General features: G+C 35.4%; 1 protein-coding gene across 1 annotated transcript in view; it reads left to right on the top strand.

The window, feature by feature from the left end:
* Window positions 1-26,134, top strand: part of SNX13 (sorting nexin 13) — a 138,028-nt gene that overhangs the window by 19,725 nt on the left and 92,169 nt on the right. Inside the window, exons 2-3 of the mRNA XM_030857129.2 lie at window positions 19,694-19,806; window positions 23,933-24,035. Coding sequence (XP_030712989.1) covers window positions 19,694-19,806; window positions 23,933-24,035 — 216 coding nt within the window. The remainder of the gene's footprint in view (window positions 1-19,693; window positions 19,807-23,932; window positions 24,036-26,134) is intronic.

Raw genomic sequence — 26,134 nt, 5'->3', positions numbered from 1 at the left:
TAGTCAGTTGTCTCAGTCATTTGTGGGGACATTTCATAGTTTAGTTTTGCCAATACAGATTTAGACTATTCATAGGAATGTTAATAAGATTTTTCTTTGGCTGTGGCAGCTGACATCATTTGGCTTAAATTTTCTAGGCCAAAATTATTTCTGCTCTACTGTATGGTGGTAAATTCTGATAACTCAGCTGAACATTTATTGTGTTAGAGTATATATCCAAAGCTGCTTCCTGAGGAAAATTTTGGCTTGCTTATGTGGCTTTAGTCTGCTAACTTGTAGAAGTAGCGTTGTGAGAACACTAGTTAGGCTCTTTAATTTTTATGGTTTACCTTATTTTTAGGTGTATATAGATTAACTCTAAATCGGAATATAGACTACCCACTTTCAGTGACCGCAGATTATATGATTCTCAGCACCTCTCAAAGCCTGAAAGAATTGATATTAGGGGAAAATGCCTGAGAGTTATTTAATCCAGTCTTTCTTTTAGATTCTCAAATTTCATCTATTTATTTGTTTATTTATAATTGTGGTTAAATTCTCTAATTTGTATCCTTGGATATAGCTTGACTACTAGAAAATTACAATCTTAGAACACATTAGTTTTACTTCTCGCAGAGTTGCCTTCATTGACGTGCCTTTTAATGTTTATGTCCACTTTCTTTAAAGTCATTAGGAGAAGCAATTTTGTTAAACTTTCTAATGACTTTCCTGTAAAACTTGCTGAGAACATAAACCAGTACTTCATGCTTTGTTTTTCAGATATATTCCTATATGATACAATTCTTTAAAAATTCAGAGCTGCAGATATAGAGCATCAGTTAATGAGAGGAAGCTTGGATATCATCTGTTCCCAACGCGTTTACAGATGAAGAAATTGAGGCTCAGAGAGGTCAGCTATAAGTGGTTGGCCTACAACCTGGGTGTAGAAATTGTGTCTTCTAACAGCTGACCCAGTTTTTTTTTAAGTTTTCAAAACATTGAGGTGAAATTGACATAACGTAAAGTTACCGTTTTATAAGTGAACAATTTATTGGCATTTAGTACAATCACAATGTTGTGTAGCCACCACCTCTATATAGTTTCAGAACATTTTAATCACCCCGAATTACACTTGCTCCCCATTTTATTCTCGTCCCAGCCGTTGACAGCCACCTTTCTGCATTCTGTCTCTATGAATTTATCTTTTCTGTGTATTTCATATAAATGGAATCATACAGTATTTGACCATTTGTGCCTAGCTTCTTTCACTTAGCATAATGTGCTATCCGTGTTGTAGCATATATCAGTACTGTCTCATTCCTTTTTATGATTGTATAATAAATACTCTATTGTAAGTAGAGACCACAATTTGTTTATCCATTCATTCATTAGTGGACATTTGGGCTATTTTTATCTTTTGGCTATTGTGAATAGTGCTGCTGTGAACATGTATGTATATGTATTTGAGTTTTTAGGCTTTTTGGATATATACCTAGGAGTGAAATTTCTTGGTCATATGGTAATTGTATGTTTAAATTTTTGATTAACTGTCAAACCATTTTACATGGTGGCTGTACCATTTTACATAACCCCAGTTTTGTTTGTTTATTTGTTTCCCTTCTACTCTCCTATGTAAGATCATGGTGACTTGAAAAAGAAAATGAGCCAAAGATCAGTTTTTTGTTGTTGTTGTTTTTTTAGGATATCAACTCTTATTTAGTACATTTTATACAGTAGATTTTTCAGACGGGTTTGTTTATCTTTGTTCCAGTGGTTTATTTGTTTATTGAATATGATTTTGCTTTGTTCATGTCATTCAAACTGAAGTGAAGTTGTGCTCCTTCATTTCTTTTCTCTCACTCTATTTATGTTCATAGAACCCAGAGAACGGTTTTAGAGGTCTAAGTAAATGTAAATCTCCCTACTGTGCAAGATAAAATGAAAATAATGAAAAAGAAAAAATAGGGGGAAACAGTAACACAAATAGTCTTGGGAACCTTCAAGAAGTTATTTTTAGGTTTTAACTGACTTTAGTGCAGGTCACATTTCTTTGTCTTCTACTTTTGCCAAGGGTTTGGGAATTGTTTTTTGAGTCTCTTTACATTTGGGGGCCATCCTTTCACTGTAACATCTTTATGAAAATAGTGCCTTGTATTATACTTGATAAATGGATACTGTAGAAAATTTAAAGTAAATGGTTTAAGATAGGTTAAATAGTCATCAGATATCTGAGGTTTTTTAGATAAGGCTAATTTTGATTTAGTTTGGACTAAATAATGACCTTCTGACATTACTGAAGTCTGCCTATTTCTTTCAATATTTCATTTTTTAATTTGTTTTTTATCATAAAATGACCCTCACTAAATTATGTTTGCCAAGAAAGAAAAAAATGTTAAGAAGCTAATGTCAGCTCTGGAAGATCTAATTGAGTTCTTCTGTTAACAGAGAAAACAGTATAAACTTACATCTTTAGTACTGAGGAAAGAATCTGAAGGTCATTATTTTTATTTCTTTAGTTTTAGAAGATAGAGACCTACTAAAAGGTACATAGAATGCATTTAGCTTTTTGAAAAGTGTTAGGTATGGTAGACTTTTTTTTTTTTTTTTAAGGGTGTAAGGCACAGAGGAATTCTGGAATAATCCCTTAGTCGACAAGAATTTTATTATAAGGTAGTGGTGAAATCAGTGAAAGAAGAGCCTTATTAGATAGCCAGACTTCACAATACAACAGAAACGGCTGCCTTGCATGGTTTCAGATAGATTGAGATGTAGACTGGAGTTATGGATACAACACATATCTGGCCACCAGAAGGTCATGTACAATATATATAATACAGATCTAGCTACGTGGGTAACCTGTGACACTCCTAGCATTAGGCTTTTATAAGTGCCTGTGCTGGTGCTGTGCCATCCTGAGTGACTCTGTTACTGCGTCACTGCTGCTTTTATTCCCATCACCATCAACTGACAGCCCCAAGAGAAGACTTTATTGGCCAGATCAGAGTCACCATTTACTCTGGGTTACCTATATTATTTGATAGAGCTATTTTGTCAGGCTGTCTAACAGACCAGTAAACCAGCCTTAGAAGTCCACCCTTGTAACTGTGGCCCAGTGTGGTGGGAGTCATTCTTATAATTCAGAGCATGGTGATCTGTACTTAAGGAGTCCCTCAGAAGATGGTTTAAACCATAGTAGGTAGGCATTTTTAAGAAGTCCAAGAAGGGAGGCAGTGTAGTAGATGAATACTTTGTCCTGAACGGCAGTTTCATATTTTCACATAGATACTACATTTTTCTTCGAGTACTGCTTTTTGAATTTCTGGTAGCCTTAGTGATGATCTCAATAGAAAAATAATTTATTACATATAATCCAGTTAAGCGTTTTAGGAAAGAGCCCTTTTATACTCCAAGTTAACATTCTTCTTGCAGTTACAGAAATTCACAAAAGACTTCCAGAGTTGCACTGACTATATCTTTGAATTGGTTGTATATACACATACACACACCCCTCATACTATCATCTCAAGTTAATTTTTAAGCCATTTAAGTATATATAAGAAGTCTATAATCCACTTCCTTTTAGAAGTGAGTAAACAAAGGTTGAGAGACATTTTGATTGCTCAGGTTCACATGATCTTTGAGCAGAGCTAGGAGTAGAAACCAGCTAGGATTAGAATTCCTAACTACTATTTTTTTTTTTTTTTTTTTTTTTGCGTTACGCGGGCCTCTCACTGTTGTGGCCTCTACCGTTGCGGAGCACAGGCTCTGGACGCGCAGGCTCAGCGGCCATGGCTCACGGGCCCAGCCGCTCCGTGGCATGTGGGATCTTCCCGGACCGGGGCACGAACCTGTGTCCCTTGCATCGGCAGGCAGACTCTCAACCACTGCGCCACCAGGGAAGCCCGTCTCATTTTTTTTAGATGACTGTAATCAATTCTGATTCTATGTATTAGTAGTCCTGAGGATTCCCTTGAAAATAACTTGTATCACTATATCCATTTGCTTGCTGTCTGTCTTCACTTGAGATCTGTATGTATCTTTGCTCGGAACATGTCCCATACTGAACTTCACTTCTTCATCCACAAAGCAAAACAACAAACTTACCATCCCCCAGCCTTCTTTCTTGTATCTTGTTTGGAGTGACTAGTTGTTCAGCCAGATACTACTCAAGCTTAAAGAGCTGTGATGATGGCTCTTTGTCATGCCCCATGCAATCTATTGATCTATTGGTTGGTCATCTCGATATCTCTCCACTATGCAGACATGTGTTCATCCCCACTACTTCTGACCTGTTTCTGGCTTTTAGATAGTATGACTGTAATTGCTTTTCATAGGTTTTCCTGCCTATTTCAAATCTTGCACATAATTGATAGAATGGTTTAACTTGAACATTCCATATGCTTCTCACAATCTACCTTTTAAAAACAACCTTCAGTGCCTTCCCCATGGGACCCTCTTTCTTGCTTCAATGCCCACTCCTGTTGTCTTCTCTTTATCAGTTGCCCTCTTCTTCACCTGGCTGAGTCCTGTTATCCTCTGAAATTAATCTTAGGTGTTACCTTTTTCAGGACGCTTCCTCTGATTTGCTGCCCCTCCTCCCCTTCGGGCTGGGTCAGATTACCTGCTCCTTCTTTTTAGAGCCTTGTAATAGCTGATGCATGTCTATCATTTTTCTTACTGTATTGTTGTATAATTTTATATGTAATTCTCTTCTTCCACAAGATTGTGAGCTTCTTGAGGCCCAGAATAATCCTTTATTGCAGAGCCTGGCTATAGGGGGCACATGCTAGACTTTAATAAATGTTTGACCAATGAATGAAAGAAGTTTCTAGTTTAGAAAAAGCAGATATTCATAAATAATTACTATAGAACTTTAAATAGTGCAGTGGAGGCAGAGAATGCAAGGACTGAACATTCTATCTGGGAAGAGGGAGAGGTGCCTATGAGGGAAGACTCGCTTTATGGAGGGTATAAATTTGATCTGGTTCTTGAAGGGAACTTGATAGAGATTTTGCTAGAGAGGAAAGGTGATCCATCCTAGAGAACAAAAGCAAGAGAACAGGTCCTACTCAAGAAAAAGCCAGGTATTTCAGACTCTTTTTTTCAAAAGTCATTTTGGCAGTGAGGAGGATGTAACAGAGGAGAGGCAGGAATTGTAGTCTTGCAGGCTGTAATGAAGGTCTTGTATAAGGCTTTGGTGGTGAGGGGGGCCCCAAGAGATATTTAAGATGTAAAATATAACTAACTAGTTGGATGTGGGAATTCTAAGAGGACAGACAGTTCAAGGTAACTCTTACGACTTCTCTTTTCAGTGATTGGATAGGCAGTGATGCCTCCTTTTAATTAATTAATTTTTTAATACATCTCTATTGTAGTATACTTGCTTCACAATAGTGTGTTAGTTTCTGTTGTACAACAAAGTGCATCAACCGTCTGCATACATATATCCCCATATCCCCTCCCTCTTGAGCCTCCCTCCCACCCTCCATATCCCAGCCCTCTAGGTGGTCACAAAGCACCGAGCTGATCTCCCTGTGCTATGTGGCTGCTTCCCATTAGCTATCTATCTTACATTTGGTAGTGTATATATGTCGATGCTACTCTTACCAGCTTCCCCTTGCCCATCCTGTGTCTTCAAGTCCATTCTCTATGTCGACGTCTCCTCCTTTTAATGTAAATGAGGGAATATAGGAAATTGGGGTATGGAATGAATTTAATTTTAGACATGATGAGTTTGCGGTACCCATGAGAAATTCAGGCAGAAGCGTTCAGTATGCTGTTGAATATAAGTGTTAGAAATTCAGGAGGTATATCTGGGCTGGAGGCACAGTTTTGGAAGTCATGGTACGTATGAGGTAGTTAAAAGTGGTAGATTAGAAAACAAAATTACTCAGGGATTGCATATATAGTAAGACTGTAGGAGAGTGAAAACAGAATCCTGGGCGTTGCAGGCTTTCTTCTGCTTAAAGATAATCTGGTATACTTGCAAAGCAGTAGAAAATTTTTTGATCTCTTTAATTTCCTTTTATTCTTTCCCACTTTAACAGATTTCAGAAATTTCCCCTTTGCAGCCCCTGTTTGTTCCTTCCATTCTTTACTCCACTGGATTCTTCTTGAGGCTATTAGTTTATTCCTCTTTGAAGTGTCTGTTGTCAGACTAAACTAGGGAAAAGGAAACGCTTAATGTGAATTCACATCCCTTCATGAAATGGGGATATGTATTTCTAACTTTACTTCCACTAAGAAATAGGTTGTCTGCCATTTTTTAAACATATTACTTTCTTGGTTTATCTTTTGTTTTTCCTCTTCTGATAGTAACATAGATACAGATAAATATTTTGCTTCTTTCATTAAAACAACTGTAAAGTTACGGTGATAAATCACATCTTGGACTCACATCTGGTACACCTTATAGCAAATTTTGGGACTGTGGCACTACCGAGGAGTTTGTGGCTCATTTTCATGGGGATTGTTGCCACTCAGCTTCATTCCATTATTGCCTTGCAGGGAGGTGATTCCACTGATGCCAGATTTTTCTGTTTTTCAAGAAAAGTCAGAAATCCTGATTTTTAAAAAATGTTTATTGAATTAAAATATGCTGGCAGTTTTTGATCCCTTTCTCAAACCTTAAATTCTTTGTAACAAAGACCAACCATCATCACCTACTGAGATGTCTGAGGTGTGTTTGGTTCTATTGCATACTAGGGTAAGAGAGGAAACTTGACTTGGAAGCCTCAGAAGACTGTAGTGGAAAAGGAGACAGGCCCAATCGCTTGATTTGGACGATTGAGTAATAAAGGGTCATGAAATCAGATGGGCTGACTCCCATCCCATCTGCAGTAAGTATTCTGGTAATGAATCCTCCCTATCTTCAATTCCTTATTTGCTGAGGTTTTGATCCTGGGCACCGTGATCAGTGACTTGAAACTGGAGTGTTTAGTTAGGGAGGATATTTTTCTATTATTTTATCATGCATATTTAAGTACAAAATTAAACACACACACCCACCCCCATCCCCACACCCAGCTTTGGTGTTTTGTCACCAGAATGTAACCCACGTGAATAATAATGTTTCTGTCACTTGGTGGGTTTCAAGTTCTGAACACCTGATTTACTCAGTGTACTCAAAGTATAATTTGTTAGGGCTTACTGTATTTATTTATTTTTGTTGAGTCAAAGAATTTTTATAGAAAATATCCTCATTCCATAGGAAAATCAGGGAGATATGTTGGAACTGACCTTTGGATTTTCTATTTGTTCTCCATGGGAGGGAAAAGTAATTATTCCTGCAAGTGGAACTTACATAGTTTTGAGTGCACATGTTCCCTTTTAGCAACAGCTTTCCCTTGTAAATAAATTCCATTTGTTTAAAAATTAGACCTCACAAGTAAAAATTATATTTAAAAAACTGTGCCACAAAATGTTAGAATGTTAGACCACACTAGAGTAGATTATGAGAGGAATTCATACACTAGGTATCCTGAATAAAGACAGTGTGATTTTCTTTGGGAGGAGGGGGGTCTAGGTGGAGGTAGTTGAAGTATGTGCTAATGTATTATGTCAACTAAAATTCTGATCCTCAATTTTCCTTAATTACATTATACATATTTTGTGTATGTTTATTGTTTCTCTTAAGGTTTTCTGTATCAGAGATGTTGACCTCTTGTTTCCTGTCCTAAGATAAGAGATTATGAAATCTATGAAATGAATCTAGTTAATTTATTTTTTAAAGGGCACATTTTTAAAAAAAATTTATTTTATTTTAAAAAATTTTTGCCTGCATTGGGTCTTCATTGCTGCATGCGGGCTTTCTCTAGTTGCAGAGAACGGGGGCTACTCTTTGTTGTGGTGTGTGGGCTTCTCATTGCGGTGGCTTCTCTTGTTGCGGAGCAGGGGCTCTAGGTTTGTGGGCTTCAGTAGTTGTGGCACACGGACTCCGTAGTTGTGGCTCGTGGGCTCTAGAGCATAGGCTCAGTAGTTGTGGTGCACCGGCTTAGTTGCTCCATGGCATGTGGGATCTTCCCGGACCAGGGCTCGAACCCGTGTCCCCTGCATTGGCAGGTGGATTCTTAACCACTGTGCCACCAGGGAAGCCCCTAAATAGTTAATTTTAACATTATGTAAAAATAGGTTTCTTTACATTTTTATAAAGTTGAATGAATTTTGAGCAGTTTGACGATTGAGTTTCATACTTTTGTGCATTGATAATGACTATGTATCAGTTTATTATAATTCATGACTGGTGCTGTCTTGTTACCATTCTCTCCTGTTGTAAAATCATCTTGTATTTGTGATTATATGTAGTTTTTTTAAAGACTTTTTTAAAAGAGCAGTTTTAGATTTATAACAAAATTAAAAGGAAAGTACAAAGTACAGAGAAGCTTCTAATTTTAATGAAGTCCAGCTTATCAATTATTTTTTTCATGGATTATGTCTGGTGTTATATCTAAAAATGCATCACCATACCCAAAGTTGTCTAGGTTTTCTCCTAAGTTTTCTTCTGGAGTTTTATGTTTTACATTTAGGTCTGTGTCCATTTTGAGTTAATTTTTGTGAAAGGTATAAGATCCGTGTCTTAGATTAATTTTTTTCTTTGTGGATGTCTGTGACAGCACCATTTGTTGAAAAGATTGTATTTGGTTATGTGTAGTTTTTGGAAACTCTTCAATAGTGCATTTATCTCTCACAACTTACTTTGTTGCCATTTATAAATGGAATCTTTAAATACATTTACACATAAAAGTATAAATAGCCTTGAGCATTGGGCTGAGAAGTTTAGTAAACAAATGATATTCTCTGTCCTACTTTTGTATGAAAGATTACCTGTGGCACACTCTTATGTAGCGTTAGCAGTTGTGAATCTTTGTTCACTTGGAATTTTTATTTTTGGAAATTACCAAAACTTTAGTAAATCAAGTGAGTAATTAATTTCGGGTAATACCATTTTGATGGAAAGAAGTGGGTAACTGAAAAGAAAAGAGATTGATTTTTCTTGTTCAACTGCAAAACTGCCTTTGGAAACCAATTTTAAAGGAGTGTCAATACTGTTTAAGCTCTGGAGGATTTATCTTTTTTGTATTCCCAAACACTTTGTAACTTTTTATTATGGCACTTACCGCATTTGTGTTATCATTACATGTGTATTTTACCTTTTTAGTTTATGAACGTTTTGAGGGCAGAAACTGCCTGATTCATCTTTGTATAACTAAAGTCCAATACATGGTTATCTAATTATTATAGGATCAGTGTAACCCCTCCAAATAATTATTTTGAAAGGCAGTAATTCTTATATAAAATAAATACATAACCCACACATAAAATGGGATATTAAAAGTCATTACTCACAGTAGTTCCATATTTAAAAGAATCTTTTTCTTAATTGAATAGCCAAGTGTATATTGCTCTACTATCAACTAATCACAGGAAATTTTTAATCCCAGTTTAATCTCTGGGCTGTGAACATGTAGCATGTTTGTGCACTGTTTATTTCCTGCATTGGTTCCTTAAGAAATGCAAGTACATTTACTATGTAAGTGAATTTTGTGATTATTGTGTGTGTTTTAAAAAATGTTTTTAGTGAAAAATTTTGAACATTACAAGTAGAAGGATTAGTATAATGAACTTCCTCTGTCACGCCCAGCTTAGACATTTACCAGCTCATGCCTAATTATATTTTGTCTATATCCTTTTTCACTTTTCCTCTACTGTCCACTTTAAGAATTATTTTGAAGCATATTCGAGATACATGATTTCATCTTTAAATATTTCATCATGCATCTCTAAAACATAAGGGTTCTTTTTGCTATAACATAATAGCTGGCACCATTCATTATTTAAGCTAAAAGATAAGCAGTAACTTGTTAATGTCATTAAGTATTCAGAAGATATTTAGAATTACCCAGTTTCTCTTCCTTCTTTCTCGCCTCATTCTTCTTCTTTTTCCACTGTATTTTTGTTAAAATCAAGTTGAATAAGTTCTACATATTGCAGTTTTAACCCACAGGTTCTCCTCAACCTTCCTCTTCCCTCTTTCTTTTTTTTTTTCCCTTTGCCCTTTATTTGTTGAAGGAATTGGGTCTTTTGCCCTTTAGTGTTTCTCACAGTCTGAATTTTGCTAAGTTCATCTCCATGATGTATTGTAACATTTTCTCAGTCTTCTGCTTTTCCTCAGTCAGATTCAGGTTCGAGTCCCCCAACCCCACCCGCACAAAACTTTTTGATAGATGGTGATGTGTATTTTTATTTCAAGAGGCATGTAATGTCTGGTTCATATTCTCTCTTTCATCCTCTCTCTCTCTTTCATCCTCTCTCTCTCTCCCCCCCCCCATCCGTTCCTTGCACATGTTAGACTGGTAGATCCCTAACTATGTTAGGGATTGCAATATGGCAATATTCTGTCATTTCTTCTTCTTATATGGATTTTTTCCTTAAAGAGAAACCGATTTTTCATCAACTCTCTGATTAGCCTGATAAATGCCTAATTCTCTACCACTTTTCAAAAAGAGCTGGTTCTTTAGAACCCTTCAAAGGTGATCAATGAAATTTAAAAATCTTTCTATGATTTCATGAACTCAAATATTTGAAGTGCTCCAATACATTGCAGTTGTTAGTGTAACTGATTCCATCTTTAGCCAGGTGAAGCCTCTTCAGGTTGTCTGCTGAGTTTTGACATATTCTTAGTAATCTTTGGTAGCTTTTTGGTATGGCAAAGTGTTCCAGGCCCATCTTAAACTCAGTTCCTGCTCCAGACTTGGAATCAGCCATTCCTCCAATAGCCCTAGTTCGTTTTAGTGGAACTATCAACACTATTTTTTACCGAAGCAATGATTCACAGTAAAATTACTATATTGCTTTCTCTGTGTGGTTATTCCAACATTGTTAGTATATTGAGTTAGATTTTTAAATTTCACTTTGCTTTTGAAATTTAGAGATTGCTTTTGAAATTCTTTTTATATGTAAAATATTTATACTGATACAAAGTCAGATTTACAGAGCAAGGTATTTTCAGTGTCCAGTTCTTATCCCTGTCCCCTCTACCCCATTTTCTCCATTCCTTAAAGATCGTCATTTAAAAAATTTTCTGTATATCCTTATATTTAAAAAAAATAAGCAAATGTTTATAAATTTATAACTCTCACCCTCCCTTCCTTAGATGAATGATAGCTATACATGCTTTCCTCTACTGGTATGTAATTGGATTAAAAAAATAATCAGGTTAAGTATGCTGATACAAAAAAATTTGTTCAAAATGCCCAGGATTGGTATTTTTTTTCTGATATCTTGATGGATTCTTTTAGTTCACATAATTAGAAATTTAGCTGTCTTATTCTTTAGTAGCTTTAAAAATTTTGCTTTAATCAGTTGTTTTTAAGGGAATACTTTTCCTTTTTGTATGTTATCTATATATACATGTATACATACATATGTATTTGTTTAGGAATGAGACTGATGTATATGTAAATTAAAAATAGACATTTATCTGTCAAATGGAAACATAAGGAAAATAATCTGTTTTATTTCTCTCTTTTTTTTAAACATCTTTATTGGAGCATAATTGCTTTACAATGGTGTGTTAGTTTCTGCTTTATAACAAAGAGAATCAGCTATACATATACATATATCCCCATATCCCCTCCCTCTTGCGTCTCCCTCCCATCCTCCCTATCCCATCCCTCTAGGTTAAACGTTTGTTTTAAAAAGTCTTTACTATGATTTTTTGCAGTTTTTTTCATTATTATTATTTTAATTTTAGTTTATTTTTTATTTATTTTTGGCTGGGCTGGGTCTTCGTTGCTGTGCGCGGGCTTCTAGTTGTGGAGAGCAGGGGCTACTCTGTTGCGGTGCGCGGGCTTCTTATTGCGGTGGCTTCTCTTGCTGCGGAGCACTGGCTCTAGGTGTGCGGGCTTCAGTAGTTGCATCATGTGGGCTTGGTAGTTGTGGCTCATGGGCTCTAGAGCGCAGGCTCAGTAGTTGTGGCAGTTGGGCTCAGTTGCTCTGTGGCATGTGGGATCTTCCGAGACCAGGGATCGAACCTGTGTCCCCTGCATTGGCAGGCAGATTCTTATCCACTGTGTCACCAGGGAAGTCCTGCAGTTATTTATTATTAAGGCACAAAAACATTATGTATAACTATAAAAATACAGCTTCTAGAAAGCACCTTTGATTAATTTATTTCAGCTTTGTGTATCTACTGGACCTTTAATTGGAAATTCAGGAAACCTTGTTAACATGGTTTTGAAGTTGGAGGCTTTGAGTCTACTAGAAGCCTGTCAGGACTGTTCTTTGCTATACTGCTCCATCCACATTTTAAATACTTGTATTATTCTTTATAAGGGAAAGCACTCAGTAAATACAGTCCTTTGTTTTTTCAGTACTGTAATTTCTTTTAGACTCTAATTCCAGTGATCCCCAATGTATGGGCTGGGGAGGGGTTGTGCAGCCTAACTTAGTTTGTATCCTGAAAAAACAAGTGCATATGAATGTACCTGCTGTTGTTTCAGACTGTATAGTTATTTTGTAATTGATGGTATCTAGTTTAAAAAACACTGAAATAATTGTAGCTTTTTTTGTTTTCTTGTATTTTCTTCATCATTGGATGCTAGGAGTCCTAATTATGTAGTAGTGTATGATCTTTTATAACTACTGCTCTAATATAACATTGAAGGGTTTGTTAAAGTAGTTACCTACATATGTGTACATAATTAATTCTTGAAAATATATAAAAGTTGAACAATAGATTTCTGTTTTAAGGGAGAGGGTTCTGTTACCAAAGAACTAAAAATACATGGGGCTGGTGTATATGTGTGTATATAACCTAATTATTCTGGGCACCCCTAGTTGGGAGAGAGAGGATAATCTCCACAGGTAGCCAGTGGCCATTATCTTTGCCAGCTGGGCAGTTAGCCATCTTGGAGACAAGACCCTCTATCCCTCCTGGCTCAACAGCTGGATTGAAAATGTGCACCATATCATGCTAGTCTTTAATCATCCTCACAAGGATATACTAGGTATCTTAAATACACGTGAGTGGAAGAGGATCTTTACTTCCGTGTCCCAGGAGTATGAAAAGAGGGGTTTGGGGACCAACTTAGCTAAATGTACTGATGATCCCTGTGTGGCTGCCTCTTCGTGGCTGCCTCCCTGAAAGGGAAGTTGTGATGTAGGCTGTTGTAGGTTATGTTGAGACAGTCAAAAGTATGTTATTTCTGTACATCAGTTCTATGGGAGAAAAAGGACCAAGCTCTTGGGAGATTTATTTTTTTTGGAGGTTGGGGGCTTGGTGAAGGTTGTGCTGGTAGGAATGTATAACTCTGCCTAAAGTCCTAAGGTGGGAGTGAGGGGCAGGACTTCAATTTAGCGTTCCCCTTTTCCTTTTCTTGCCCTTTCCCCTCTTCTCTCTTTTCTCCCCTTCCTTCTCTTTCCATTCCCTCCCTTATTTAATTTCTCTAGTTAGTAAATTAATTAATTAGTTCTGTATTTAGTGAGCAGCTTCTTTGTAGCAGGCCTTGGTTAAATTATTATGTAATGTTGAATGAGCCAAAGTTCTGTGTCAGGAGCACATTCTACTGAAATTACTTGGAGAAGAACTTCCAATTTATTATAGGTGGAATAAGGTGGACGGAAAACAATCTATAGTTTCAATAAAGCGACTCTTCTTATGGGTACTTGTTTTTGTTGTTGAATTCTTTTATATAATTTCTGTGATCCAGGTTGGCACTGAAGTAATATCAGCTTTAAGATTCTCAGCCCTATCTGGCTGCCCTATGCCATGTAATGTGTTGAGACATATCAGGTGAATATAACTGAGAGTGGCTGACTCACTCTAGTAAGACTCTTATGAGAGTCCAAGGTCCGTTCTCTGGGAGCTCTGACAATCTGTTCTTCATGTGATCTATTAATATATAAAATAGCTGTTTGCACTTAGCCCCATTCTCCACACGTAGCTGGGAGAATCTCTGCGTAGCTCTGCATCCAAGTTACTTAATCAAGTCTGCTTTAGATAGGCTTGACTTGAGGGATGGTCTCACAGCTCAGCTTCTTCATGCGCTAGTGTGAGTTCTGGATCAAAAAGTGGTTAGTGATTTTGCAGTGGTTACATAGAACATTAGTGGCAAACTGGAACCTGTAATTTCTGATTCTATGTTTTTAGTACTGTATTCTGCTACCTTTCCTATCATATTGGGGTGTCCAAAAAGTGCCTTCGGTTTTTAAGTAAAAAGACACATTTTTCATTTGCACCAAGAACTTTATTTAACAGCATATTCACCCTTTTGTTCCACTATGTACTGCCATTTTCCAGGCAACTTCATAATTCCGTCTTCCCAAAACTTTTTATCTTTTTGAGCAAAGAACTGTTCCAGGTGCCTTTTACAGTCTTCCAGAGAATTGAAATTTTTTCCATTAAGAGAATTTTGTAAAGATCTAAATAAATGGAAATCTGAAGGGGCAGATGAATCAGAACTTCCCAGCCAAGCCCTAACAGTTTTTGCCTGGTCATCAGAGAAACATGCAGTCTTGCGTTTATCCTCATGGAAGTTTATGCGTTTTCTGTTGACTAATTCTGGATGCTTTTCGTCAAATGGTGCTTTCAGGTGGTCTAACTGGGAGCAGTCGTTGTTGGAATTAATCATTTGGTTTTCTGGAAGGAGCTCATAATAGAGGACTCCCTTCCACTCCCTCCATATACACAACATCGTCTTCTTTGGATGAAGACCCGGCCTTTAGTGTGGTTGGTGGTGGTTCATTTCGCTTGCCCTACGCACGATCTGTTCTGTTCAACATTATTGTACAGTATCCACTTTTCATCGCCCGTCACAATTTGTTTTAAAAATGGAACGTTTTCATTACGTTCAAGTAGAGAATCGCATGCAGAAATACGGTTAGAAGTTTTCTTTCACTTAACTTATGTGGCACCCAAACATCAAAGCAATTAACGTAACCAAGCTGGTGCAAATGATTTTCAGCGCTTGATTTGGATATTTTGAGTGTGCCGGCTGTCTCCCACATGGTATAATGTTGATTGTTCTCAATTAACGTCTTGATCACTGTCCACTTCAACTAGTCTACCCAACCATGGAGCCTTGTCCAGCGAGAAATCTCCAGCACGAAACTGTGCAAACCACTTTTGACCCAGTCAGTCAGTCACAGCACTTTCTCCATACACTGCACAAATCTTTATTTGCGTTTCAGTTGTGTTTTTACCTTTCTTGAAATAATAAAACATAATATGCTGGAAATGTTGCTTTTTTTCTTCCATCTTCAATATTAAAAGGGCTACACAAAAATTCACCAATTTTTGTAAGTCTTTTTTTAAAATGCATGCTGATAGGACAGCTGTCACATACAATCTAACAAAATTGTTTCGAATGAAGTTAAAGGCAGCTAAGTGCTACTGGAGCCATCTTACGGAAAAAACTGAACGAACCTTTTGGCCAGCCCAATAAAAGTCTGTGATGAGGATGAAATAAGATAAATGGTAGTATGAATTGATAGGCATAAAATACCACAATGTAAATTATTTCCATTTGCTTTCTACTATCAGGAGGCATTTAAGATTTTTTACATTGTCACTTCTCGATTTTAAGCATCTTGGCAGCAGGAGTCATTTTTTATATCTGTGTGTCCCTCTGCTCAAGGCCAAACTGATACATATAAGAACCAGGGCATGCTAATAAAATTGATACCCTTTGAAACTGAAATTATTTTCATTATTTATAGATAAACTGATTGTCTAATAAAAATTATACTTTATATTTATGTACTTGATACTCAAACCAGGAATTTATAACATTCATTACAAGTGTTCTGACTAATTTCTTGGGAGGCATATTAAGCTGATGAATATTTAAATAAAAGAAAGCACTCATTTATGATTTTAACCTTTTTTATTTATTGTGAGTTTTAATTTCAGGCAGTTGTCAGCTGACAAATTTTAAGGTTCATTAAGGAGTCAGGATTTGAATAGGATCAAATCCCACTCTCATACTAACTGTGTGACCTTGGGCCATTTTTAAAAAAACTTCTCTGTATTTTAGTTTCTATGTTGTTAAACTAGGGATAATAATAACGATTAAGCTAAAATCGACCACTAGACCATGGGCTTATTTACTCCCCAAAAAACCACGTAATGTAGGTGAGGAAATGAAGGCGTGGAGTGGTTACACAGCTAATAAATAGTAAACGTGAGATTTGCACTCAGATAGTTAAACTCCAGGGTTCATATTTTTTGAGCACTATGCTGTATTACCTTCTTGATTATTTCATAAGTTGTTCTGAGGAGTAAATGAGATAGGTATATAGAATACTTGGTACAATTTTGATTTTCAGAGGTTTTGGGTTCTGGAATTGTAAGGTTTTGTGGACCTAGAGGCTAATTTAGGAGAATTATAAATATATAATTGTCCTTAGTTCTGAACAGTTTTGGTAGCTTATTAGAAATAAAAGTATCACAGACCCCACCCCAGATATAATGGATCAGAATCTGCATTTTAAGAACCTACATTTAAGATTCTTAAAGTCTGAGAAGTACTGCCGTAGATGATCACGAAGGTTTCTTCCATCTCACAGTTGGTGTGTCGGTGATTTTAGGGAACCAGACACATGAATATTTCAGTGTTGATTGTTGTGTTTGGAGAAGAAAATAGTAACATATCAAGTATTATTTTAATGTAAATCACTGTGAAGTGGATTTATTTATATTTTTTGGCTTCCGTTCTGAATTTGTAAAAAGTTTCTGATGTAGTGCAAAATTTTTGTAAATTTTATCATCCTGTATCATCTTAGGAAATAATTAGAACTCAAAAATTTTAAATGGTTTTAGATCAAATGTTCTTCTTAATCTCACCAGTTAAGATTATAATATTAGCCAAATATGTAAATGGGAACACTAAATATAACATGAAACTTTCTCAATTTTGGACAATTCTCTATTCTGATATTTCATTGAATAGTTTATTTGAAGTTAAATATTATGAGATTAACCACAAAACAAATGAGCACCTGACTTGCTTGATTAGAAATGTTTAATTTTATTAGTCCCTGGAATATAGAAATTCCTCTCAAACTTAATTAAGGAAAGATTCTTCTCCATAGATTTTTTTTTTTCATGTGACGGTAATGTCTGTTTTGTTCACTGTTAAATCACTAGCATCTGGCATGTAGCTATTCCCAAATATTTGTTGAATGAATAAGAGTTTGTTTTTTGATGATTTTTGCTGCCATTTTCAAATGAGTAAGAAGAGACTTGTAAGATTCTGAAAATTTGAGCTTTTAGACAATTGAGCATCTCCCCTTGTTAAATAATTGAGTTAATAATCTTTCCCACATTATATAATTGTGATTCTTTTTTGAAAATTTATTATTATTTTTTTTTGCGGTACGCGGGCCTCTCACTGTTGTGGCCTCTCCCGTTGCGGAGCACAGGCTCCAGATGCGCAGGCTCAGCGACCATGGCTCACGGGCCCAGCCACTCCGCGGCATGCGGGATCTTCCCAGACTGGGGCACGAACCCGTGTCCCCTGCATCGGCAGGCGGACTCTCAACCACTGCACCACCAGGGAAGCCCTGAAAATTTAATTTTTAAATTTCTTTAATTGATAGTCATACAGTTGGAGCCATAACACATTTATACAGTTTAGAGCAAACACCTGGTTAAAAAATATAGAACATTTGAGTATTGAGTATTTGAGAAGCCCCCTGTGTATTGTCCTCCAGTTGCATGCTCCCTTCTTTCCTTTATCTCCAGAGATAGCCATTTTGCTTGGTTTCATTGTTCAAACCTCTGAATAGATCCTTGAACAGTAAGTTGTTTAGCTATGAAAAATGGCGAGCAAGCATAAATATAACTTTGTAAAGAAAGAGTAATATTGCTAATATTACATCAAATATCATTGAAGAAGGTAGGCTGGATAAAGTATCTGGGTCATAGTCTTGGTCTGAGCTTTCCTGAGAGTTTGTAAGAACTCTTTTCAGGAAAGTCAGTGGAAAAGGTTTTGAATGAATCTTGGGAAATCACATCTGCTTTTTATAGTTGGCCATCTGGCGGTACTATAGTGTGGATCAGGTCCCGAATGTTCAGCAGAACTATTGTCAGAGGGACTGAAATGTTCTGTACTTTATTCTAAACCACCATGGCCTACTTTCAGCTCTTGGAAAGAAGTCAGGGGAGACCACTTCATAGGTGCAATAGTATCCCTAGCTGATTCAAGGAGGAGATCATGAAGGCAGGGTAGAAACATCAGTAGGCATTCTGTCCTCTGGTTAAAAAGATGTGGCCAGGATAAGGAAAAAAGGTAATAAAAATACAAATGAACAAGAGTTGTGAAGGCCTTATATAGAAGAAATTTAAAAAAACCCTTCACTGAGGGACATAGATGATATGAATAAATGGAAAAATATTATTTGGGGGTAGGAAGACTATTATAAATTTTCCGTATATCTTATCTAAGATTTCTGTTCATGTGTCACTTAATCATTGAAAGCTTCTTAGATCAACCACATGTAATTGTTTTATTTTTCTCTATAGCATTTATCCCCATCTGATATATATTTACTTATTTATATGTCTTTTTTCCTCTTCTGGAATGTAAACTTACGAAGGTATGTAAATTTATGAGGGTGTGCTTGTTGTTCTTCCCTTACTAAAATGTAGATTTATGAGGGTATACTTTATTCCTTGTGATATCCCCAGCACTTTGAACTTACAGCACATAGGAAGCAGTCAATGACTGGTGAATGAATGAATGAATGAATAAATAAGTAAAACTGTGCTTTCTCTCATAGTCCATAGCACTTATTGTCTATTCCATAGTTTTTTTGTCATTAATTTCGTTCAGTTTAGCATCTTATAATGCTTTCTATTATTTTCTTTTGGTTCAGTGTCTAATTGTTTCATTCCTGTAAGACATTCTTCTCTGGGCTTCTTGATGGCAGGAGTGGGACAAATGCATCCTTTGTATACCTCACAGTACAAGGCAAATGGATATAGGAACTTGTTGAACTGAATACATTTATTTATTTCATAATGACTTAAATTGCTAAAATCCAGTTTGCCTTCAACAAAAGGAGTATTTTTAATAGATAATACAGTATAATTCTAAACGAAATAGGGAAACAGGATGGAGAATTTTTAGAGATGTTTTGTTGAACTCGTGGTAAATTTTGGTAACGGGAAGTTGGAAGTTGTGCAGTTATAATTTTACAAATTTCTGCAAATAATTTGAGTAAATAAAAATATAATTTTTAGTGAGACATGGGTTTTTTACCTTGATATTTTAATTTTTAAAAAGTCTCATGCTGTAGTTTTAAGATGAAATATAAACAAGTACAATCTGTTGTCTACTTAAGCTTTCATACATGCTTTTGCATATATAAATGTATAAATGTTTTTATTATAAATACTTTATCACTTTTCATGTCATTCAACAATTTATGTAATTTGTTCATTTATATTGCCAATAGATTGTTTTTTAAAATCGTTGCTGATATGCTATAAATTTGTTTCTACATATAGATTTTGTATATTGTTTCTGGGAGATAAATTTCCAAGAATGTACTTAACACTTTCAAAAGTAAATATTTTTAAAATTACTGAAACAATACCATGAATGCTTAAAAGGAGAAACATAAAGTATGTAAAAGTTTTGTTGGTTCTTTTCTAGTTCCTATGGAAAATTATTTATTTATTAAAAAGATTTTTTTTCCTGCTTTATTTCAGACCAGTCTGTCCATATGGGGATGGGGAAGCCTTGGCATTGTCCTTTCTCTAATAACGTTTGGACCCTTTGTAATATTTTATTTGGCATTTTATATCCTCTGCTTTGTGGGTGGGTAAGTATTCTCAATGATAATTTTATAATTCATGTCATGTTCAGTTGTTCAAAATGGAAACAAATGACCATGAGACCTCAATAAGAAAAAAAAATGATCATGAGAAATGGCAGTATGATTTGTGAATGCTATTTTTGCAAATTGTTTTTACCAGAGTTAAAAATAGTAAAATTAAGATAACTATAGAAATAAAAACGATGATGGTTATGATTTGTACCAGCAATATGGGTCATCATCTTCAAAAATAAATTTCAATTTCTGATGATATAAACTTTTTTGTGTAACTTGAAAAGTTTTTAAGATTTTTTTATTCCTTTTGGTGTTATTTCCCCTTTAAGGTTGAAATTTCCTTATCTATTATAATAATAAGATAAATAAGTTAAATTGAGATGACACATCAAGTTTTACAGACTAGAAGATACTGACTGTTTCATTGATTAGACTTCAGACACTAATGTTAATTATTATGTTAATGTTAATTATTGTGTTAATTATTTCCCTTAGTGAATGCTGTCATTTTGTTCTAGAAAATTCCAACAAACACCTGATTTTGCCATTTTTCTCTTCATGGTTATTTGGTTTACAGTGTTTATGCTTTACCTTGAGTTGATAAAACTTTACAGGAGAGGTTTCAGTCATGATTTAGTATAGCTTCCTATGTAGAATGTTTGGTATCAGATATGAATTATATGTAAGAAAATGTATAAACAAGAGAGATGCTTGCTACTTAGGTACTCTGAACAAGGTAGTTTAGCTGAAATGAGCATTTTGTTGTTAATGTTTATGTGTGTATGTATATATATGTGTATTTGTATATGTGTAATACATTTATGTAATTATTTGTGCAGTGAATACCTATGAGTTCTTTCAGAAAAACCTTTTGAGACCCCAAATATTTGGAGGAATTGTTTGAGCCTATAGGTTTAGAGGACTTAGCTGAATTGAATAGCATATATAAACTGTGGCCTGAGAGAGACTGTATAAGACACTGAAGGGATGGCTGTCATCCTGTCACATTTTTCAGGTTATGAGTTTGAAAATCATGTGTAACCATTTTATAGGGAGGTCACCCACTGATTGTTGAACAAGTGAGAATTAATTTAACTGGGAAGCTACATCGAGGACTATTCATAAAACTGTATTTTATATTAGATTTAATATTTTCCTTATAATTGCTTGGATATGGTATTATATACTGAGACAATTAAGAAATAAGCCATAGGAATCAGATAAATGGAGTTCTGAATATCTTTATTGATTATAAAGATGATTGAAGACTTACAGATCTGCAGCCATTTGGGCTTCCTAAATTACATTCTTTAGTCACAAATCAAGGCCAGACCTTCATGGTTGCACTACTCCCCCACAAGGTCATGGCTGCTTTTATTTATTGGAAAGGAAATTGAGGAGATGTTTCTCTCACAAAGGAAAGATTTCTTTTATTTCACTAATTGAATAAGCCTTTGGCAAAAGTGAGGAAGGATTTCAGAATATTTTACAATACTTCAGAAAGGGAAGAAATTGCAGCGTTACAGATGAAGGTAGAGGGGTGAGAATCCTTTCTCTTAGACTCAACTGCTCCATATAAAATTTGGGAAAGGGAAAAGGGTCACGAGTCCATTCATTTCGAAGTCCCAGGAACCTTTGTTGTTCCCTTTTTGAGTCTGCTAATTTATTAAGGAATAATTTCAAGAAAGTTTTTGGATATTTGTAAAGTTCTGTGAATTTTTTTAGATAAGTTGGGATATTGGTAGGTGTGGGAGGGCCACTATAAACTCTTTAGATAATATTAAGTCACATGGAAGGATCTGAAATTCCAAGTTCATGTTATGTCATAAATTGATTTGATATTCTGTTCCAGACTACTGATGTCAGGAAATATAGTGCCACAGTAAGGGGACTTCAATTTATATACTAACAAGCATCCAGAATCATCTCAGAGGATTAGTTAATTAAGCATTCCCAGGTTACTCAGTTACAGTCAGTGAGTATCACAATTCCTGAGTCAAAAATCTTTCTAATTTTGGCTCTAATTATGAAGAATGATTGTCCTTTCTTTAATGTAGCTTTATTTATATAGTTTAGTGCCTTATGAATTTTAAGAGCAAAAATAGGCTTTTATATATCAATCTTAAATAGTTACATTACATATAACTAAAAATCATTTCTTAGTTTTAGTGTTTTTTTGTTTTTGTTGTGTAAGTTTTAAAGATTTGTTTTTGTTCTTTTTCCTAGTTAAAATGCAAGTCAGAGAGGAATTAATACATTTTCTCATGGAAACTATCTTTTTTTTTTTTTTTTTGGCTAGTAAAACTTAAGTTTTTGAGTTCTGCAGTTTACCTGTATACAGTGTTGATAATGTATATGTTTTGCTTATAGTCAATGGTAACCCCTTATTTTCTAAAATAAAGAAACCCTTTGGAAAGAAAACCACTCAGAAGTTTTTGGTTTTTGTTTTTCTGAATTTTGGTGGGTTTTTTTTTCTGGTTATTTTGGGATACCTTCAGTACTGATATGAGTTATTTAATGGCATTCCCGTTATGTTTGTTTGGTTATGCAATCATTTGTAGCACCTATTTTTACTTAAACCTCAAGGCTGAAGCTATTAATAAGGTTCTTTCTAAGATCATATTATTCCTTAGCTTACTTTCCTACTGTCACACTGTGGGCAAAGGTGAACGTTTATTTTATGATAATGTTTTTAGAAATGCATTGTTAACTTAGTATCAGCATTTTATTGTGTCTAAATATGCTTACAGCTAGGTAAAACTGAAATACAAGGCCAACTTGATTCTTAGTAATAATGTCAGATAGAACACAGATATGTGAAATTTACTGATAATTCTGAGGCCAACCTTTTAAAAAAGAAACAGAAACAGAATTGATGACATGAGTTGATTTGACTTTATTTGTTTCTCCAACCTCCTCCTTGCTTATGTGGTGCCTGTACTGAAGAGTGGTGAAATGGCAGATAGCCACGAAAAGCAGAGGACCTTGAGAATCTTCCTTTCAATAGCTCAGGCTGACTGTGTTTAATTTTTTACTGTTCCTTTCTTGTCACTGCACCCTTCCTTCCTTCCTTCGTTCCTTCCTTCCTTCCGTCCGTCCGTCCGTCCGTGTTGGGTCTTCGTTGCTGCACATGGGCTTTCTCTAGTTGTGGCGAGCGGGGGCTACTCTTTGTTGCAGTGCGTGGGCTTCTCATTGCAGTAGCTTCTTTTGTTGCGGAGCACAGGCTCTAGGGCACACGGGCTTCAGTAGCTGTGTCACGTGGGCTCAGTAGTTGTGGCACACGAGCTTAGTTGCTCCGCGGCATGTGGGATCTTCCTGGACCAGGGATCGAACCTGTGTCCCCTGCATTGACAGACGGATTCTTAACCACTGCGCCACCAGGGAAGTCCCCAACTGCACTCTTTCAATCATTGTAAGATTACTGTAAATCATTATAAAATTAAAATTTAATATTCTTTTATGGATTTCCTATCTACTTAGTAGTGCTTAGATTTATTTGGGAAACTTTAAATGTAGGAAATACTGATAGCATTTAGTCAATACAAAGTATTCTAAACCAGTATTTTATCTTACCTTGACTCCATAATTGTTTTAAAAATAATTAACTTTTGGGGATGTATTTATATTTCTTTTTTAAATTCCAGTCTTATTTTAAACAAATCGTAAATTGGATCTTTTTTTTTCCTGTATAGCCTTTGTTTATTCTGTATTCATAGTGGCAAGTTATATCTCTCTTTAATTAGTTAACAGAATTATAGAAATGTGGGTATAGCTATAGATGTACATCTCATTTGTCTTTGGTTATTAGCTTGCCTACTTATTTAATGAAGGTTTATTTTTCTAAAGTTTGAAAATGTTGCCTGAGATTCTTTGTGAAATATATTGGATGAAAACTCGTAAAGGCATTATTGTATAAATTCACAAAATGTTTATAGTTGTTTTAAACTTGAGAACTTAACAAAATCTGCCAATTCCTTGCGCCTCGTCAAAGTCACAAACTGACTTTTTAGTGAATGGTAAGCCATCAATTAAATCTGAAAAATATATTTGGTAATAAATAGATGTGTTAAATTGTAGTGAAGTTTTGTTTTTGTATCTATAATTAAATTTCTTTCAGGGGTTTTGTGGTTACTCTCCTCTTTGGAAAAACAAACTCAGAGAAGTACCTAGAGCAGTGTGAACACTCATTTCTTCCTCCGACATCAACTGGGATTCCTAAGGTAAGAAGGGTAAAGGAATGTGAAACCTTAAAGTCCTGCTGTACGCAGTGATGATATGTGATCATCTTTATATGGCTTGGCAGATTTTCCTATAATTCACTAATGCTCACTATAAATTTATGAGAGTCTATCTGATCAGGCTTAGAAAATGCATGTTAGATGTTAAAGGTGAGAATGCAAATTTGAGGAAAAGATAGAAATTTGGGGTCTTTTCCTGCTGTCTTAACTTAGAATTTCAGTGCATCATGTGTATGACTTGTGGAAATGTCAATGAATATACTGTTTTGAATGAAATAAATGCATCGGAACCAGAGGGAGGAAAATGGGCACTTTCTCTTTTAACTCACTTGAAAAATAGAGCTTGCGATTAGGCTGTGCAGTTTCTATAATTTTAATAATTCAAGTCCAATTTTATATTATCTTTCCTATTCTTTTGTTTTCAATATCATACTCTAAATAAAATTGGAATTGTGTACTAGAAGTACGCTTCAGATTCTCATTGCCTTCAATTATTATTGTGGGATTAGGATGGTTTTTCTTGTATGAAGAGAGGCCAATGGTCTGGAGTTGATGCCAGTAACTGAATTTTACAATTATTAACTTATCCATTATGTGCTAATAAGACTTTCATATTGATAAATACATTTTTTTCTAATACTTACTGTAACTTTTAAAGTAATCTCTGAAACTTACTTCTGTCTCCCTTTAAAACTCCCTTTAGTGTGTATTCTTTGAGTTTGCTCACAGATCTTTCTGAGGAAATGAACCTTTTTTTTTTTTTAATTGAGGTATAGTTGACTTACAATGTTGTGTTAATTTCTGCTGTACAGCAAAGTGACTCAGTTATACACATACGTACATTCTTTTTTTAAATATTCTTTTCCATTATGGTTTATCCCAGGAGATTGGACATAGTTCCCTGTGCTCTTCAGTAGGACCTTGTTGCTTATCCATTCTAAGTGTAATAGTTTGCATCTACTAACCCAAAACTCCCAGTCCACCCACCTCCCTCCTCCGCTCCCTCTTGGCAACCACAAATCTGTTCTCTCTGTCTGTGATTTTGTTTCTGTTTTAGAGATAGGTTCATTTGTGCCGTATTTTAGATTGCACATATAAGTTATACCATGTACTATTTGTCTTTCTCTTTCTGATTTACTTCATTTATATAATAAGAAAATCTCTAGTTGCATCCATGTTGCTGCAAATGGCATAATTTCATTCTTTTTGATGGCTGAGGAGTATTCCATTGTATATATGTACCACATCTTTATCCATTTATCTGTTGATGGACATTTAGGTTGTTTCCATGTCTTTGGCTATCGTGAATAGTGCTGCAGTGAACGTAGGGGTGCGTGTGTGTTTTTGAATTGTAGTTTTGTCTAGGTATATGCCCACGATTGGGATTGCTGGATCATATGGTAACTCTATTTTTAGTTTTCTGAGGAGCCTCCATACTGTTTTCCATAGTGGCTATACCAACTTTCATTCCTATCAACAGTGTAGGAGGGTTCCATTTTCTTCATGCCCTCTCCAGCATTTGTTATTTGTAGACTTTTTAATAATGGCCATTCTGACTGGTGTAAGGTGGGTGGTACCTCATTGTAGTTTTGATTTGCATTTCTCTAATAATTAGTGATGAGCATCTTTTCATGTGCCTACTGGCCATCTGTGTGTCTTCTTTGGAGAAATCTCTATTAAGATCTTCTGCCCATTTTTCTATTGGGTTGTTTGCTTTTTTGCCTTTTCTTTTTGAATCATTTCCTAGCCATCCATATTTTCCACTCACTTGAGTGGTACATAGAGAGGATGCAAAATATTTTAAGAATTAAGATCCTAAACAGTAATAAATCATAGTCAAGACTGGTTAAGTCTTTATAATCTGTTTTTTAGTATATGGTATAAAAATGGTGATTTTGATTGCTATTTCTAAAATGATTCCTAAGTATATTTTATGAAAAAATCTTAGAGGTTGCATGTGATAACTCGAGGCATATGTTTTTTATATGTATGTGTGCTTTGGTTTGTATTTTTAATTGAAGAGTGTCTTACTACTTTTCACCCGATTTCCAGGTCACTGGTCTTTCTGAAGACTACAGAGA

Source organism: Globicephala melas, chromosome 9, assembly GCF_963455315.2.
Source record: "Globicephala melas chromosome 9, mGloMel1.2, whole genome shotgun sequence".
NCBI classification, from domain to species: Eukaryota; Metazoa; Chordata; class Mammalia; order Artiodactyla; family Delphinidae; genus Globicephala; species Globicephala melas.
This window is presented reverse-complemented; position numbering and strand designations above follow the sequence as displayed.